Source organism: Lacerta agilis, chromosome 11, assembly GCF_009819535.1.
Source record: "Lacerta agilis isolate rLacAgi1 chromosome 11, rLacAgi1.pri, whole genome shotgun sequence".
In the NCBI taxonomy this organism is placed as follows: domain Eukaryota; kingdom Metazoa; phylum Chordata; class Lepidosauria; order Squamata; family Lacertidae; genus Lacerta; species Lacerta agilis.
The window spans coordinates 26756553-26776184 of NC_046322.1; the positions used below are offsets into that span (position 1 = coordinate 26756553).

At 40.1% G+C, this 19632-nt stretch overlaps 1 protein-coding gene across 3 annotated transcripts in view; it reads right to left on the reverse strand.

Annotated features, from left to right (window-relative positions):
- JMY (junction mediating and regulatory protein, p53 cofactor) overlaps positions 1–19632 on the reverse strand; it is a 43905-nt gene that overhangs the window by 3771 nt on the left and 20502 nt on the right. For 2 of the 3 annotated variants that reach the window (XM_033163796.1, XM_033163797.1), the window contains exons 5-10: positions 12436–12601; positions 11597–11784; positions 8655–8735; positions 5380–5475; positions 4289–4820; positions 2802–3112 (exon numbers count right to left, since the gene is read on the reverse strand). In XM_033163796.1, the coding sequence (XP_033019687.1) occupies positions 2805–3112; positions 4289–4820; positions 5380–5475; positions 8655–8735; positions 11597–11784; positions 12436–12601 (1371 nt within the window). In that variant the 3' untranslated portion in view covers positions 2802–2804. Of the gene's footprint in view, positions 1–2783; positions 3113–4288; positions 4821–5379; positions 5476–8654; positions 8736–11596; positions 11785–12435; positions 12602–19632 lie in introns of all 3 variants that reach the window. The other variant, XM_033163795.1, reaches the window with a different exon arrangement.

A 19632-nucleotide genomic window follows, 5' to 3' on the forward strand; every position in this document is an offset into this window, starting at 1 on the left:
TATATAGATAATTGAATACGGATGTTAAATATTGGGACCATTTGGATTCTGTGATTGGTAAAAGGGTTAATTGATTGTCGGCTTTCTGGCCTCCGTACACTAGCAACCAGAAAGCTTTGTTGTTTTTACTCTGAATTGAGTCGAATAATTGTAACCATTGTTGGGTGGCATATTTTTGTTTCTTTTCGGCCAGAATATAGTGATATTTTCTTTTTTCATCTAAATAGACGGATTCTAGTTTGGTACGGTTATTTTTGAAGGCTTGGCGCAGTTTTCTTTTAAGTTGGAAACATTCATCATCAAACCAAGGGCTAGCGCTGTGTTTAAGTGCCCAAATTTTAGGTGGAGTATTAAGCTCTATGAACATTTGAAAAATCTCATTATAGGTTTTCAGAATGTCCCTATGGGAATTGATGTTCTTTAAATTTAGTAACACTTGTTTTCTCAAGTTGGTTGTAAGTTTTTGCCCCACTACTGCACTCATTTCTTGGGACCATTTTAGTTGGGTCATTTGTTTATGTTGGCAAGGTCCTATAATGTTGCAATTGGTTATTTTATTTTCAAACTTTAAATTGATAGACAACAATAGTGGTTGATGATCGCTTTCAATACACATTCCAATTTTGAAGTCCATAATCAAGTTTACAATATTATAAGGGACAAGGATATAATCGATAACGCTGCATCCTCTGGGGGGGGGGGGGAAATATGTAAATTCCCCACTTCTATCCCCTTTTGTTGAACCATTCACAATCTGCAGGTTAAAGTTGTTACATAACTCAAGTAGATATAGGCCTTCCCTATTTACAACCCTATCTCTGGAGAGTCGTTCTATTTTCAGGGCGTAAGCAGTATCGTTATCAGTATTCCAATTTAGTTTACTACATAGTTGTTCATTGCTGGTTCCCACTCTGGTATTGAAATCGCCTGCTATTATTAATGAGGCGTTTGAGTCTAAGTCACCTATACTGAGCTAGAGGGACTTATGAGCCGATTCACTGTAAGGCAGCATCGTTTGACCCAGGCATAGGCAAACTCAGCCCTCCAGATGTTTTCAGGACTACAACTCCCATCATCCCTAGCTAACGGGACCAGTGCTCAGGAAAGATGGGAATTGTAGTCCCAAAACATCTGGAGGGCCAAGTTTGCCTATGCCTGGTTTAACTACTGTGCATGAAGATCTGTGGATGAATGGAACATTTGTAGCTTTAATTTATGTATGCTTTACTTTTTATAGAGATTTTTCCACTGCAGATTGATTTACAGAGTAAATTAGTAATTTCATGCTTTGAATGGGCTACAATATTAAATTGATTTCCCCTTTACGGGAAAACTTGCCTTGCAGACTTTGGAAGTGACCTTCATTTTGATTAAATATATTGCAATTAGTTATTGGCATGCCAATTCACACATTAATTCAGTAGGGTCACCTCCGACAAATTGATAACAACCGTGATGAGACAAATCTTACATTCCACTAATGCAATATATGTTTCCACCTGCAACCCAGAAATCAGATTAAGGTTTTTACACAGTTTTTCACTAAGTCTTAACCCCCTCCATGATCACAATCTTTCCCACTTTGTTCATGCTGTTGATTCAAACAGTCAAGGTTTGCTTGCAAATATTGCCTTTCCAAGTTTCCAGCATCCTGAAAACATATCACCATTTAAGAAAGATGCTGTAAATGGGAAAAGATCTTGCTTTTCTTAAAAAAAGTCTAGAGCTTTTGTTCAAATAAGCACTAGCATCAATATATTCCAAAATTCCATATCATCAAACTGTAATTTAGATGTTTTAGAAGAGTTAGGGAGGAATATAGTGGGCATCTCTCCTCTCCAATTAGAACAGTGGAATATAACACCCCTAGCCAGCCAGCTCAACAACTCAGAAAAAATGGGCAACAGATCTCTGAATTAGGAAAACTCTTCCCAAATGAATGACTAGAAAGGAGGCCACGTCATATAACTCTAGGAGTATTAGCTAAGACACACTTTGGTAAAAATGGAAGCAGCAGAGGCATCTGTCAGTCAGAAGTAAGGAAACTATATCCATTCTGACAAAGCAAGTTTCCTTCTGAGAAGTACCTTGTGAGAAGTTCCAACTTACTTTTCCCATATGCTTCCCCCCCTGCCGCCCCAGCCTCAATCCTCCTTCTTAATGAATACAGTTATGGGATTTCTTAAATGTACTAACATCCTCGTCTCTGTGAAAGTTCAGGAGGGTGGCAACACCAGAGCAGGCCTTTTCTACTATGGCTCCCTGCTTGTGGAAAGCTCATCTTTAGGTGCCAGGCTAAAACATTCCTCTTTTCTCAGGCCTTTGGCTACTTAAACAATATTTGGCCTTTTAAACTGTGGGGCATATTGTTTTTTCTTGTTACTATGGCATATGTATTTTTGTGTTTTTATATTGTAAACCACCCTGTGATGCTCAGATGAAGGGTGGTACAGAAATTTAATAAGTAAGAATAAATAAAATTAATCTATTTATGCACATCAGTGCTCTGCTCTGAAATATCAGTATACAAAATTGCCTGAACTTGAAAAACAGTAATGATTTATTGCTAAAAAATATTTTGGATAAAGCCATTTTGTGTTTTAGTCTAAAAGCTGAAATAAACCCAGAAACATTAATCTGCCTATTTTGAGCTTATACAGTGGCTGCGGATCTTAAGCCACACATGCACTTCTCTTGTGTAAATGTAGGAGAACTTAGGCACATTCCTAACAAGGATCTACTATTATAGGTGCTACTACTATTTGAGGAAACCAGATATATACCAAAAGAAGAAACATTACTCCTTAATTTTCCCAGTCTGTGCAAGGCAGGTTCTCCTCTTCATCTTCAGATTCTGGTGATGCTTCCTTAATTCGCCGTAGTGCTTCATGGATGCTGCGTGTCAAAGGGTCATCATCAGGTAGAATTGTGAATGATTCTCTCATAAGGTCCTTTTGCACTTTCTTCAGTTTCACACCTTTTCTTATCTGTGCCAGGATGTTATTGCTGTCATCTTCATCAGGGAAAGGCGGGAGATTTCTCTGCTCAACTTTCCTCAGGTGGAAGCTACCACGTTTCAAGGAAGCCAACACCTCATCCATTGGGGAACTCACTGAAGAAAATCAGAGTTCAGTAAGCATTGCAACCTTTCATATTTTATGCTATGAAATTTCAACAAGACATTTACAAAAGACAACAATGTCTGAAATCTCCTTTTCCTCTCTTCCTCCTTGCAGCTCCACCTCCACTCCATTGGGCTCCCCAACCCTCAAAGCACATTTGAATACTACATCCAGTTGATGAGAATTTCCTACATGGAAGGTTAAAAAAACACAAAAACCTGCTATATATTTCTAATGCATTGTTTCTGCAATTCTGGGGAAAAAAATCAACATTATTCCCAGATCACAATAATCAAGCCCATAAGAAATCAAAACAATTGGAGGATTATGTAGTTCAAAAGGTGAAATGAAGCTACTGCATCAAGAGATGAGTTCTCACAAACTGTCCGGTAAGTATCTAGCTCAACTTTCTATGTTAGGACAATGCAGCTGGTATTGAGGGAGGCTGCTATTCCTTAGAGAGCCAACCCAATCCCTCTACATACCCAACTGCCCTTGTGTACAGAGGCAACGCACAAACCTGGACACCTCCTGGTCTACCTTCCCACACATGCATGTCCACCTGGGGAATGGGTTGGACTGTGCCCTTAATTTTTACAATCCACTGTATCATGTTTATTCTTTTCATTTAAAAACCACAGATCTGCTAAGATACACCACTTCCTACCAGCAGAGGTGTGGAATCTTGTTCTTAAAATAAAAGTTCTGTTTATATATATATATAAAAAAACTTTTGGGACTAGTACAAAATAAGTACTCTGAGCTGCGGACTGACACCCTGTACTCAAGACATTGAAAATGTCACTATTTATTAATTAAAATAGAACAATGCCACCTTTCCCATTGTTCAATGTTGACAAAACAGAAATCAAAATTTGGATAGAAACATCAAGAGAGTTATCAAGAGTTTTCATTAATCCCACCAGCTGGAATCCAGAGATCTACTTCAGGTGTAAAAACTTTTTTTTTTTTGCTCAAAGCCACCAACACCCCCTCCCCTGGGAAACATCACAAAATGCCAGTTTCAAACATGATTTGGGGAGATCATGTTCAAAAATCACAAAGCCAAGCTCTCCTGGGGGGTAGGGACCCTTTAATTTTATTACTCAAGGTAAGAAAAACTTTTTCTTTTCCCTGAATCACATTCAAAAGAAATGAAGAGCTACCTCTTCTCCTCTGTAAGCCTTCCATATCGCCCATTTTCTTTAGTTTCTTCTTGGCACTGACCAACTGGCTGCTATCAAAGAAATGAGCTGATGGTGCTATGGTGGTCAGCAGTGCTGGCTTCTCAATGCTGTGTTGTTTCACAGGGCTACTGCTCTTCTCAGAGCACTGAGTAGACTCTTCCTTGGTGGGCAGAGGTGGTGGTGGCGGTGGTGGAAGAGGAGGAGGCATTGGTGCCTCATTAACTATATTGGGCTGAAGTTCATTACTGATAAGAGCAGGAGGAGAAGGAATTTGAGAAAATTCAGAGATAACGTCACAGGGAGGTGAAGTATCTTCAAGTGGTCCTAAATTTCTAGACTCCTGGATTTGTAAAGGTTGTATTCTTTTTTCTTGCCCCACCACATCAGTCTGTGTAGTTACAGGTAGCGACAGACGGTGATCAGCACATGAAGTTGAACTGGCCGTACTTTTTCTTCTTGCATGGGCCAGTCGAAGTCTGGTTGATTTGAGTATTACCTGTCCAGGATAGCGCTTAGGAGGGGAAAAATGAGTTCAAAATTAGGCAAGCATCAAAAGCATGGTGACTAACAGCACAATCTTAACTCTGTAAATTCAGAAGTAAGTCCTACTGAATTCAATGGAGATTACTCCCAGGTAAGTGGAGTTAGGATTGCAGGACAAGAGACTTATTACTGCTAACCTCAACTGCTCACATATAATTATGATTCAACCCTTTCAAAATTGTCAGGTTAACTTGTAAATTGAGAAACATAAACATGGGAATTAATTAATATGCAGAGAAGTATAGCACAATTTTCCCCTAAGAATAATTCCAATGTTCTTTTCTATTTTCTTGTGAATATGAATATATAGTTTAATAATTAAGAAGGCTTGTTTCACACATTATATAGCAATGATATATGGTTGCCATCACATATACAAACAACACAAAGCCATAGCTAATGCATGCTCTCTGGAACAAGTACTTGTGTCAAAGGCGCTATTATTGGTGGGCAATCATTTGTGTGTGTGTGTGTGTGTGTGTGTAATTTACGAAGCATCAGTAGAATGTCTACCTTCTTCCACTTACCTGTTTAAATGTTCGAAGTCTGTCCAGTGTTATCTGTCGTTCCTGAGTAACCCATGAGCTTTTTCTTTCTTCTTCAGCTTGCAGCTGCTCCCTCTTCTAAGAATGAAAACAAAAAGATGAAAGTCGGGCGTTAGAAACACCAGGCTGGGAGGGACGAATTTGGATGGAATAACTTTCACCCACCACCACTTAGTCCCAATTAAAGTTAACTTTTATCTTCCTTTCGTTAGAGTTGTTAAACCAAAACCTCTTAATCCGGGCATCATACACATCCTGTCTTTGATGAGACAGGAAAATGGGATTGTTAATCTTTGTTTTCATTTTAATCACCAGGAACTCAATGTTAAGTGTAAAAAGAGTTGCTTTTTGCCTTAGGAACCATAAATCTTTGGAACCCCCTGAAGAAACTTCACTATTTCCACACAACACCACTTCTTATGGACAGCTTTTTCTTTTCTTGTCTTTTCTTCTTTTTTCTTTTCTTTTCTTTTCTCTTCTGCCCTCTGCCTCTTCTCAATCCAGTGCAGAAGAGATCTACACACCAACAAACCATCGAAGTTCAGCTTTGCAAAATAAGGGCAGGTACTAAATCTCTCTTCCTTCTCCTGGCAAGTACCTCAGCTGACCATGTTCTTCCCCATCCCCTCCACAGGACTCCAGCCATCTACCTTCTTCCTTTCTCCCTCTTCCCTTCCTTCCTTCCTTCCTTCCTTCCGTCCCTCCCCCTTTTCATGTCTCCAGACATCCTACTGCTTTGTCTCTCTGTCTTTCTTTCTCCTTCTCCCCATCCCCATTTCTGCCTTCTTGAGGTGATCTGCTCTTTGCCAAGCCCTTTTATTCTTCCTTAGTAGTTCTGCTCCTTTACAAAAATTGAACTTTCACTTCAAACCATGTCCCAAAGTCTTCCAGTTGCTTTCTTCCCATTCTTGCCCTAACCCCTTCCCAAAGCCTTCCAAAAACAATATACCAACCTCCTTCTTCCTAACAATTTCCCCATCTCTTCTAAAGCAACTGGCCCTAGGCCCGTCTGTATTAATTGATTCCAATCAACCCCTTTCTAATGAATATGCTGATTCCCTTTTATTGTAATAGTTTGAATGATACTCTGTGGTATTCTTTGACTCCATAAACTGCCAGGTATGGGACATGATCCGGTCTCAATGTCAAAAGATCAGAAATGGCTTGTCAAGGTTGCATGTGAGAACTACAAGTTTACAGGCAAACTGTATACTTCATAACACCTGTCAGTTAGCTTCTAGCTAGCTGTAGGGTTGCAGCCATTTTTATTTTAAAAAAGGCAGTAATTATCAAATACAGCATTCATTGCTTTGTAACAAGAGCAGGACCAGACCAGTCATAGATGCAAACTAGGATACCACCAGATACCAAAATTATAGGTGAACGTCCCTCAGCTGCATCATGACTTGGAAAGAGGCATAACCTGTATCAATCAATCAATCAATCACTTTCTTTCAGCTTTAAGCTCATATAAAACAATACTAAGACTAATACACACATTAAATTTAAAAATTATTGACAATAAAAGCCTTAATAAAGATACAAAATTAAATATGGGAATTATAAGGAAATTTCACTTTCCAAACAGCAGTCCATTACGTCGCTTATACATCAGAACAGAAGTTAAAAATTTCGCCATTTGAAGAGTTACATGCTGATCTGTATCTTGCAATAAGAAAGCAAAATAAAAGTCTGTCGGATGCCCAGGCCATTTATAGATTAATGGTAACAATACGTTCTTCCGAACAGCACAATATAAAGGACATATAAGCACTATGTGTTGAAGTGTTTCGATCGATCTATTATCACAGGAACATAAAACTGAGACTTGACCCCTAGAAAATCTATGAAAAAGTGTGTCCGAAGGGAAAGCATTGAAACATGCTTTAATAAAAGCAAAACGATGACTGGCAATAGAGAGAGATGATAACTAAGATGGCACATGAGTTGGTGGAATGACGCCCAACTGGCGCGGGGAACATAGCCCCCCACCAAGCATAAGATTATGCTGCCACTCTATGTCATCCAATCTTTGATTAATAATTTTCCTTGCTAAGGTAAAATCATAGTTCAAGACTTCTATGCATAACCTGTATATTTGGACTCCTTCATGCTTTTAGAAGAAATTGGGATTCTAATCTATGTTAGTGATGCTGCCTAGGAATCTGTATAGTAGCTAGTGCAGATAAACTAATGTAGAGCATAAGATGTGTTGGGTTTGAAATTATACCTAAGCCAGTCTGATGTCAGTACTGTTTGTTTAAGAAATAGAAGAAACAGGTGCCAGTGTTTTGTTCTTAATTGGCTGAAGCGTGGGCATTACTCTGTGTATATAAGGCTCTGTTGCAAAGCGTTTAGTGCTCCTAGCCTTGGGAGTTGGTGGGGGTTTTGAAGGTTGGGAGTATGGGAGTGAAAGTTCTTAGATAAAGTACAGCTGATTTAGTGTAACAGAGTCTCTGAAAAAGGCTAGAAACTGACGGAGAGTTCTTTACTTTGTTTATGTAAATTAAACTCTAGTTTGAGAAAGCCTTCCTTTTTTTTCCTCTGGTGCCTGCTTTAGTCAAGTTAATTTTTCTGTTGCGTTTATTCTTTAACTCTGCGGGAAGCATACTTTAATGGGCCACTGTTAACTGTTCGAAAGCATGTCAAAGTGCAAGTGGATAAATAAGGACCGCTCCAGTGGGAAGGTAAACGGTGTTTCCGTGCGCTGCTCTGGTTCACCAAAACGGCTTAGCCATGCTGGCCACATGATCCAGAAGCTGTATGCCGGCTCCCTCGGCCAGTAAGGCGAGATGAGCGCTGCAACCCCAGAGTCGTCCGTGACTGGACCTAATGGTCAGGGGTGCCTTTACCTATTTTGATTCTATCTTATTACAATGATTTTATATGTGAGCTTCCAGATTACAATGTTACTGGGCAGCTTTATAAAAAATATAGCAATTTTTAAAAAACAGAATTGTGGTTAGTAATATGAAAAATGAAATCAATAATATAATATTCTTGTCAGCTCTTGGTCATTTAAGATACAGTTCTTTATCCACTTACCTTGGATGGAGTGTCACTGAATTAAAAGTGACCTACTTCTGAGGAGATGTGCATAGGATTTTAGTGTTAATGTCCTATTACTGTCTTATTGTATATTGCTCAGTATACAATAACATTCAAAAGCAAGGCGGGGAGGAGATTTAAATTTGCTTAAGTTGGGGGAAAACCTTGAGCTGGAGGCTTATTTTAATATTAACCAAGATAAAACTCACAAACTGTGCAGTATGCTGTGACTCCTCTTCACTCTGAAAGTGCTGCAAGAATTTTTCATGATGTTTTGCAATGCAGATCTCCTGTCAATACACAAGATACTGTATAAGATATAATTAACAATCAATTGAAATGATCGACAGTAATCAAGCTAAAAAAGTATAAAATGAATAACACAAAAGAATTTGTCTAAACACAGCAACAAATGTGAGGTTTGTTTTAAAAATATGCTTTAAGAATTTTCTGTATGTTTGTTTTTTAAAAACCCAGAAAACAGGCACTGGTAAGGTGTAGATGGACACAAAAGACAACATCTAGACTAAAAGAAAACCACAGTCAGGATAGGAAAGGAACTAGATATGCTTCGTAAAGGATTTTGTAAAGGGAACACATAATAACAATTAATCATGCCCTGGAAAAGAGTGTGAAACCTTATCCAAGTTTATGCATTTCAGTGAGTTTGTTGCAAAGGAGATTTCAACACAGCAAAGTCACAGCTAGGAGCAAATGGGCAATTGTGTGGCTTTGGAGACTTGTGCAGTTTTCTGTATTTTTGTAACGTGGGTCTGTGTTTCTGGAATCTGTAGCCTCAGCTTGACAACCTCAAAGGTGTCAGTGAGTTTATAGAAACAATGTCAGTGAGTTTATAGAAACAATCCAGAGTGTGTGTGTGCCTGTTTACTTAATAGTACAGTGGTACCTCAGGTTACATATGCTTCAGGTTACAGACTCCGCTAACCCAGAAATAACGCTTCACGTTAAGAACTTTGCTTCAGGATAAGAACAGAATTTGTGCTCTGGCGGTGCAGCAGCAGCGGGAGGTCCCATTAGCTAAAGTGGTGCTTGAGGTTAAGAACAGTTTCAGGTTAAGAACGGACCTCCGGAACGAATTAAGTACTTAACCAGAGGTACCACTGTACGTATAAGAAGTTTGCAACATCCATTATCGTGAATTCAAAGACAAATATAGCATTTATTTCAGAACACTATATATACACTGGCTGTTGTGCTGATTTAGTTTATTACAGGAAAGCCTCTATCAGCATTAAAATACTCTGCCAAACAGTGTGTGCAATTTCAGCATTTATCTCCTATTACCAATTTATTTCAAAACTACGTTTCCTAACACCAACAGTTGCTTGGTACAATAAACCAAGACTATCAGTGCTTAGCCAGCAGGTGGTAGGTAGCACTGGGATAATAGGAAAGTGTTTGCACAGTGATCCCATATCAACCTGCTATCAAGACATTGTCAGGAAGGTAACATTGCACATTAGTAGCTGTTATAAAGGTACTATGAAAAGAATTACATTATCCAAACACACACACACACACACACACACACACACAAAATCATCTCTAACCATAGCAAAGCAGACACCACCTATGAAGGAATTTCTAGTCTCCACACTATGAACATGAACCTGAGATCCCTGCATGTAGGAACAGGCTACATGCCCACTGTGTATAGTAACACCAAATCACCACTTTGATGGTGCACCCCCTAAAAAAAAAGCTGAACAAAATATCCCTCCTCTCTCCCTCCATAGCACACAGCTTACAGAGGAAAGTGGGTGAAAAATTAAAAAGGCAATCCTTGTGTGAAAATCTAGAATTTACTCCCTTAACTTTAAAATCTAATGATTAGTTTCTTTGGAAGAAAAGGCTGTTAAATTATGTGCTTACAGTTTATCAAAACAACAGTATATTAGCTAAAACTCATATTCAATTAAGGGAACAATAATATCACTTCTATAATGCAGCTTACAGCAAGAAAGCAAGTACTTACAACTAGCATTGTTTTGTGTACATCTCAACATATTTTAAAATAAAACATTTATTTTAAACTGCAGGCGATGGCCACCCTAGAGATGCTGCAGGAAATGCCTTTACCATGGTAGGGGCTTTCCCCACTCACACCCACAGCCCCACAATTTCAGTTCTAATGTTTGAAAGTAGCATGTTGTGAGTCAATATGCTTCCCAGTAATACTACGTTTGGAAACACCCACATCCTGCTGCTAGTGGCCTCTTTTCCCTTCTACTACTCCCAGGTATTTTCTTTCCCATCCTCCTCCTAGTCTAAATTTCATGTTTTATCCATTTAACTTCTGCCGCCCCCAAATCTTTATTACCTTTTCCTCCTATGTGTTTAACACAACACTTTGCTGCATGTAAAAAGAAATAGGTTCCTCCACATTAGGGGCAAGGAGTTTAGCCTAGTTTGTTCTTGATACTCTATGCTAACCTCATACATGCAACAAAGCAAAGGAAAACACCAAAATATGTAACACACACATCACCAGTAGGCTGAAGTGACAAGACTCTTCCCTTTATGCAATGTACTTTTCACTATTACCAAAACAAAACAAAAATTACTGTCATTACAGTGCTGGGGTGGGCTAAAAGGTTTAAACGTCCCCAACAAGAATGCAGGGACAGAGGTGGTGCTGTGGTCTAAACCACTGAGCCTCTTGGATTTGCTGATCAGAAGGTTGGCTGTTCAAATCCATTTGATGGTGGTGAGCTCCCATTGCTCTGTCTCCAAGCTTCTGCCAACCTAGCAGTTCGAAAGCACACCAGTGCAAGCAGATAAATAGGCACCGCTGTGGTGGGAAGGCAAACAACATTACTGTGCACTCTGGCTTCCATCATGGTGTTACATCAGAAGCAGTTTAGTCATGCTGGCCAAAGGACCCAGAAAGCTGTCTGTGAACAAACACCGGCTCCCTCGGCCTGAATTGAGATGAGCAATGCACCCCATAGTTGCCTTTGACTGGACTTTACCTGATACCTTTTTACCTGCATTAACCCTCATCTGAACTGATCAACTAAGAAGAAAGTGCACATGACCAATGGTTTGACTTGATATAAGGCAGCCTCTTCTGTTCCTGTGCTAAGTAGGCAAGGAACTTTGCTGAGTAGTGAATGAATTAGTGTTTTACCTTTTTATTTCTGAGGTAGGCTTTCTTGGCTGAAATGCGCCCACGCCTTGCTTCTAGCTGGCGGACTTTCTGTTGCAATTTCTGTAGCTCTTCTCTTTGCAAGTGTATAGATGCTGCCATATCTTCCTTTTCGAGCATGGCTTCCATACTTTCATAGGTATCATAATACACTACTTCATCTCTTTTCTCTGTTAGAAAATACTAACAATTTTAATAATTTTAAACATGCACACACACAAACTACACAACGCAATAAAATCTAGATCAACCTTCAGTTGTGATAAACAGAATTATGTAGAAATAAGTTGTTTAATGATATTGGAAGGGGTCACAGAGCCAAAAGGGCTTGAGGGTTATAGTCACACACCAACACTGATCTAATACCACACAAAATCCCAATTATAGTGTGACCAGAGCAGGAAACAGGAGCAACTAATGGAAATTACATCAGAGGTGACTGAGACCAAGGCTACAGAGGTATTTTCTCCCAAACAAATATAAGGATTGTGGTGCTTGAACAGACTCCAAGTGTGGAAAACTCCATTCAGCACATAAGTTACATCTCTCATCACCCTCAATAATAAATTCAACTTATCCAACATTTTGACTCCAGCTGGGACAATCTCTGATACCTCAGAAGGAGAAAGAAATCAAAAGCCAAACAGTTAAGGCCACAGTGAGACCTATTGAATACAGTTAGATTCACTTCTGAGTAAATATGCGTAAGAACTGGAGTGGGAAATTTGCAGCCACAGGATAATCTCAATAACCAACTTGTACTACAGCAGCCTATGGCATTTTGTTATAAATAATATACATGTAAAATGAATGTATGTCACCTGAAATAAGTCTTTTGATGCTTTCAAGTTGTGCTGTCAGCAGCAGTTCCTCACACTTCAAAATTTCAAACTGCACTTCATACAACTGAAGTTGCAGGTCATAATAATCAGATTCAAGTTGATCCAAATGGGCTATGGCTTCTGTGCCACCTTGTAAACTCTGCATCTGAACAGGAAATATGTAATAGTTACAACAAGATGACCTATTAAATCTTAACTCTGTCACAAACATTTGCAAAACTTCCTATCAAGAAGTACTGTGAAGTTATTGAGCTTTATGTGGGGTTTTTTTTGGGGGGGGGGTTAATTGGGTTGTTTTTATTTTAATTATGTCTGTGGTTTTATAATTTGATTTTGTTCTGTGAACTGCCCTGAGACCTCCAGTTATAGGGCGGAATATAAATTCAAATCAATCCATCAATAAAATAAAACAAAACTATTTAAAGGCATTTTAAATGAAAAAGTATACTATTACTACATAAACCTTAGCTTCATATGCACCATCTAACTCTCCCTACTTTATTCAAAGGGACTTATATCTCCAATATGAGGATAATAATATTGACCTATATTGCAGGCCTTTTGGAATGACTGAAATGTACATAATCACACTGAACCCTTGGTGTGAGCTGTAAAAATGCTAAGTGTAACTATTGTTTTATAAAACTAAAGACAGCTATACAGAAATTAATTTTCACACTGAAAAGCTTATTTGAATAAAACAAGGGCTGAAGAAAAACAGGACACTTTTTTTCTTCTGCATCATGAAATACACCCTCACTTTTTGGCAATTTTTCAGACTGCAAAAATGGGAACAACAGTATTTGTATAGAGGGAAGTCTCCCTGGCACACATTCAGGTGCCCCGATGCACATGATGTTCCCTTGGCACTTGAATTTCAGGCAGCAATGACATCACAGAACGGGCTCTTCACAGCCCCCAAAGGCTGCTGCTCTGGTACTAATTACAGCAAAAAGAAAATCTCCCAAGTAAAACAGTGACACTGCCACACAATTATTTTCATTTGCCCTTGCTAATATTGTTGGACAACCAAACCTGACAAGCTACATGATAGCAAACAAGGCAGCAGCTATGTTTTAGAAGAAGAAGAAGAAGAAGAAGAAGAAGAAGAAGAAGAAGAAGAAGAAGAAGAAGAAGAAGAGCCAAACCTGCTGTGAACCTCTTTGAAAAGGTAAGCTTTCGAGAAATCTATTTAAGATTTTTTTGGGGTTACCAAAAAAGCCCTATTTTTAAGTGGAATATGTTTGCCTGTGAACATTCAGTTTAGCCCTTAAAGCAATGTCCTAATATTCTATTCTAGGTACCTACGCTGTTTTACACATTTAGCGAACTACAAAGACTACTTGATGATTTGGTGTTTCTAGCTGTCATCACAAAGACAAGGCCTGGCAGCTGAACTGCAAAACAGGATCTGGTATGCCTCCAAGAAAACTCTTCACTGTTCCTTTCATGCTATAACTACCCATATTCTATGTATTTATATACAAGTGCTTAAAGGAAGAAACTATGCTCATTTGTTTAAAAAAATAGTTTGAATGTATTTGGTATCAAGTAAAATAGAAACGAACTGACCCACCTAGCAGTTCGAAAGCACGTCAAAAGTGCAAGTAGATAAATAGGTACCGCTCCGGAGGGAAGGTAAACGGCGTTTCCGTGCACTGCTCTGGTTCGCCAGAAGCGGCTTTGTCATGCTGGCCACATGACCCGGAAGCTGTACACCAGCTCCCTCAGCCAGTAACGCGAGATGAGCACCACAACCCCAGAGTCGGACACGACTGGACCTAATGGTCAGGGGTCCCTTTACCTTTACCTAAAATAGAAACTCAGTCTGGTTTTCTTCCTTTGCATCAAAAGTCTGCATCCACATTGTCAAATTAGGACCCAAGATCCAGCAGTGACTGCTAAATAATGCAAGTGAATGACAAAAAATCCCTAATTATGTTATTAACAACTTTTATGACACAACCTTGATGGCAGAAAGTGAGGAGGAATTAAAGAACCTTTTAATGAGGGTGAAAGAGGAGAGCGCAAAATATGGTCTGAAGAAGGGGAAGAAATGGAGGCAGTGAGGGATTTTACTTTCTTGGGTTCCATGATCACTGCAGATAGTGACAGCAGTCATGAAATTATAAGACGCCTGCTTCTTGGGAGAAGAGCAATGACAAACCCAGACAGCATCTTAAAAAGCAGAGACATCACCTTGCCGACAAAGGTCCGTATAGTTAAAGCTATGGTTTTCCCAGTGGTAATGTATGGAAGTGAGAGCTGGACCATAAAGAAGGCTCATCGCCGAAGAATTGATGCTTTTGAATTATGGTGCTGGAGGAGAATCTTGAGAGTCCCATGGACTGCAAAAAGATCAAACTTATCCATCCTTAAAGAAATCAGCCCCGAGTGCTCACTGGAAGGACAGATCCTGAAGTTGAGGCTGCAGTACTTTGGCCACCTCATGAGAAGAGAAGACTCCATGGAAAAGACCCTGATGTTGGGAAAGATGGAGGGCACAAGGAGATGGGGACGACAGAGGACAAGATGGTTGGACAGTGTTCTTGAAGCTACCAACATGAGTCTGACCAAACTGCGGGAGGCAGTGGAAGACAGGAGTGCCTGGCGTGCTCTGGTCCATGGGGTCACGAAGAGTCGGACACGACTAAACAACTAAACAACAACAACATGAGAGATAGAACTACAACAATGGTCAACATTATTTCAGTATGCCATTTTCAAAGAGGGGACCTGAATTTTAAGCACAAATAGTTAAAGCAGAATTACATAGCGAAAGAAAAGCACACTGGAAAACGTTAAAAAAATGACAGCATATAGGACACTATGGCAAGATTACAAAGTGTAACACAGAGAAAGAAGAGATGACAAAGAACCATCAGTTCCCTCTATAGGGCATGACACAAACCAGAGGTCCAAAAACCAGAGAAAATATCCAGGACCAGATTTAAAGAGGCAAATAAAGGCTGCCAACAGAGGCAGATCCAAGGTGGGCCTGGAGTCTTCCCACAGTTATTTTAGAAGGAGCATTCATAGCAAATATCCAATGATCCATTCTCTGAATGATGTCTAGGAGGTCTCCAGCGCCACCATGGGATGTGCCAAAGCTCAACCCTTGAGGACGGGAAACACCCATCTACCCATGAAAACTAGGAAGCAGGAATAACCTTTTAAAGTACCTTTTCCCCCAAACATTGCCTCAGCTAAAGCATTGTCGATTTTATGCTTGGTAAAAGTGGTTGGTGTAGCCCATATAGTGACCTTGCACATTTCCAATGAAGAGGCATTAGTTGAACAGGCAGTAGAGGTAGCTGCAGCCCTAGTAAAAAGAGCAGTAACATTAAGGGGTGAAGAAGGGAGATACTAAGCCTCATATGCTGTAGTGATGCAGGCACTGAACCAACTAGATTCTAGACCAAGTAGAGAAGGATATCTTTTTACCCAAAGTTGTGGAATGAAAGATGAACAGAAAGTCAGATTTCTGAATTAGCTAAATTCTTTAGAGATATATTGTGAGAGCCCTTCAAACATCTGGTTAATTCCCTGACTACTCTAATGAGAGAGTTTAGGTAAAAGGAAAAGAGCAATCTTTCCTGCAAACAGTGAAATGAGGAGTTAACTTTAGGGAGAAAGGAAGGCTCAGTTGGCAAAAATACTGAATCCAAATGAAAAATGCAAAAACAAAACATCCTACCCACCCAAATCTATGTACTCAGTCTTGTAGGACAGCAGATTAGATTCCCTGTGCATTGAATGAGGCCTTGTTCATTCTCCCCTACACCTTCCTCAGTCGATCTGTAATTTCACTGATGTATTGTCCATAGGCTAGCATGGGTGAAGGGAAAAGAGGCTGCCAAATGACTGGAGGGGAAACTAGATGGTCTTTTCCAGAGCCCCTAGGGGCAATATTGAGTCTAAAACAATCAGGGCAGCCAGTGGATATGACGAGAGTGGAACCTTGCCCATGGCATAACTTTGATGCCGGAAATCAGGAGACCAAGCACATTTTGTTGGCTACATTGTCACAATTAAAATGCATCTTGTATCTTTAAACATTGTATTAGTCAGTTGGCAACCCTAGTAAGCAGAAGCACTAGAGCCCAACTTGTGTATTTGGCAACCTTGTAAGTACATGTTTGTTAGATAAATTTATGTTCAAGCATTTCATATAACACTTTTAAGAACATGCATTTTGTCTCTGTATTCTATTATATCATTTTGAAAGTTGCATTTTCAACCCAGTTGGATTGAAAATTTGTTTGTGAACTTTGCAGAACAGAATGTAACAACTTTGATAAGAAATAATACAAGCCTTAGTGACTTCATGGAAACCAGGAGTTACATATGTGTTTTTATGAGAATGATTTCCCTTAAAGAGGGCTAAGAAGCAAAGAAACAGATGTAGCCTAGCAGATGAGCGAGCTGGCAATGTGGACTTTGCTATAAACAAATGGAGGATGTTCCTATGCAAGCGAAGAGAACAATATTGAAACAATTCAAACCTGGATCTTGGCAGAGAAGAATGATGTTTTCACAAGCCAATTGAAATTATGGATTCTATGGGAAAGAACTTTTGAATGCCACAACACATGACTATAAAAACAGTTCTCTCTTAATATCAACTCAAAGAAGGAAATATGGGGCAGAGAAACCAATGGTGGAGAAGATCAAGAAGAACTGAGAAGGCCAGTTGGAAGAAGCCAACTGGGAAATGGATTACAATTTGAAGAAAGGATTATAATTCAGAGAAGATTTAAAACTGCAGAAATCCAAAGAGTCAGCAGCTCTCTGCAGGCCTCATTTTCTTCTTGTTTTTTTTCTTACAGGATCTCTAGCTCAGGTCCTTGGGGTGTGGATGTGGGTGCACTCCATCCTCTGTGTGTGAATTTAGGGTTAGTGTGCTGGGTAGGGTAGTATCTTCACTCCAACTTCTATTTCCCTTTCCTCCAGAGTCAATCTTCACAAAGGAGATAACACCTCACTGGGTAAGTATTTTTAAATAATAAAAGCTTTGAGCCTTCATTTTTGGTCTGGTTGTTTGTCCTTGTATTCCCTTGCAAAGGAAGACCACAGGCTGATATGTTTACATTCCCTGTGCTATCACTTTTTCAGGCCTGATCACTTTGACACACACACATAGCAATGCTGTTGTTCGAGGTTTACTATCCAATTCCATCCCCAAACTGTGTTGTAACAAGTACCTCCCTTGCTTGAAGCAACAAAGAGGACCTGACCAGCAGGTTGTCTAGATAGGAATAAATGTGAATACCTTGCAGACTTGATGCAACACCTTTACCATCATTATCTCTGTGAAGACTCTGGGCAGTGAAACAACACTGAAGGGTTGGGCTTTGAATTTAAAGTCCCTAGAATTTATTTTCAGCAAATACTATTACACAATAAGGATGGGTGTATGTTAAAGAATCCCCCTCTCCCAGAAGGCAAATGTTAAAACTTTGCAAAGAAGCATAAGCATGTCTCCTGCTGTGTAAGAGCTAAACACCAGGCACTCTTTAAGGATTCACAGTACAGTCTAGTTAAGATACAAGTCTCTTTGCATTTAATGGAGCTTATTCCCAGTTAAGTGGGAATAGGATGGCAGCCTAGGCTTTGGTTTAGGTTTGGCACTGCGGAGCGGGAACAGGGTTCTTGTACCTTTGACAGCTGTATGGTGGCCATAAATTCAACAGGTTAAGCATTTTCTAGGATAGAAATACAGTTAGGGGAAAAGCTTCACCATGACAGTACTCTCTCTAATTTTCTGTTATACCATGCCCCCCATGACAACCTTGTTGTGTTATGCCACTCCCCCGGGCAACAATTTTGTGACTGATACCCCCAGCACTCTCTCAAAATTCAAAATGTACCCACCGGTCCAAAAAAGAACCGGTGACAACCCCAATCAAAGTTATTCCTGGACAATAAGCCATATCCAGGAGGCAGGGGAAAATAGAAACTGTTGACCACCTTTTTTTACAATGTGGTTTAACTACTTGTTTAGACAGGTGGGAAAGACCATCCTTAATCTGCAGAAAAAGTGTGTGCTGCCCATGGTGCCTTAACAATCCAGCCTCCTGAGGGCGCGGAAATGAATGGCGAATAAACCTGACCTTTGCCTTAGGAAGGAAGGACAGTCTAATGCAGAAGTGCTAACTTGGCACCATGACCATGGGTGCCCCGGGCCATGGGTGCACCAAAATTTGTGGTTGCCTGGTCCCTTCATGGGGAATTTTGTGGGTGTCCAGGCACCCAGGGAGTTGGCACCTATGGTTTAATGCAGGGGTCAGCAACTTTTCCAGCAGGGGGCCAGTCCACTGTCCCTCAGACCTTGTGGGGGGCCGGACTATATTCTGAAAAAAATATGAACGAATTCCTTTGCCCCACAAATAACCCAGAGATGCATTTTAAATAAAAGGTCACATTCTACTCATGTAAAAACATGTTGATTCCTGGACTGTCTGCGGGCCAGATTTAGAAGGCGATTGAGCCACATCCGGCCCCCGGGCGTTAGTTTGGGGACCCCTGGTCTAATGAATCAGTCTTGATCCAGAATGGTGTATGTGCAAAACCTATGGTAACAATCATGGACAGGAAGATTAGGTTTCTGCTACCTGAATAGTGCTGCCTCTTTGGTAACTGAGGGAGGGTACCAGCTCCTGCCCACCTAGTAGTTTGAAAGCATGTCAAAGTGCAAGTAGATAAATAGGTACCGCTCTGACGGGAAGGTAAACAGCGTTTCAGTGTGCTGCTCTGGTTCACCAGAAGCAGCTTAGTCATGCTGGCTATATGACCCGGAAGCTGTATGCCGGCTCCCTCGGCTAGTAACGCGAGATGAGCACCACAACCCCAGAGTCGGGGGTCTCTTTACCACAATAAAATCCTGAAGCTAATGTGGTGTTTGTTGACTTTGCTGATCAAACAAGACAGCAGGAAAATCTCTTTTCCCCACCTACATTTGCCGCCTCATCAATCTGTCCTCAGTTAAAACCATTGGTGGAAAGGCAACAAGGACTGGAAAAATAAGAAGGAAAGCAGAGGCAGGGAAAAGAACTGGGGATAGAGCTGCAACAGCAGTTTTTACATTTCTATCACCTGACATGTCTATTAACAGCAGCCTTAATCCATGGTTACACTGAAGGCCTCTCTCTTGCCATCCAGTATATCCAGAATCTA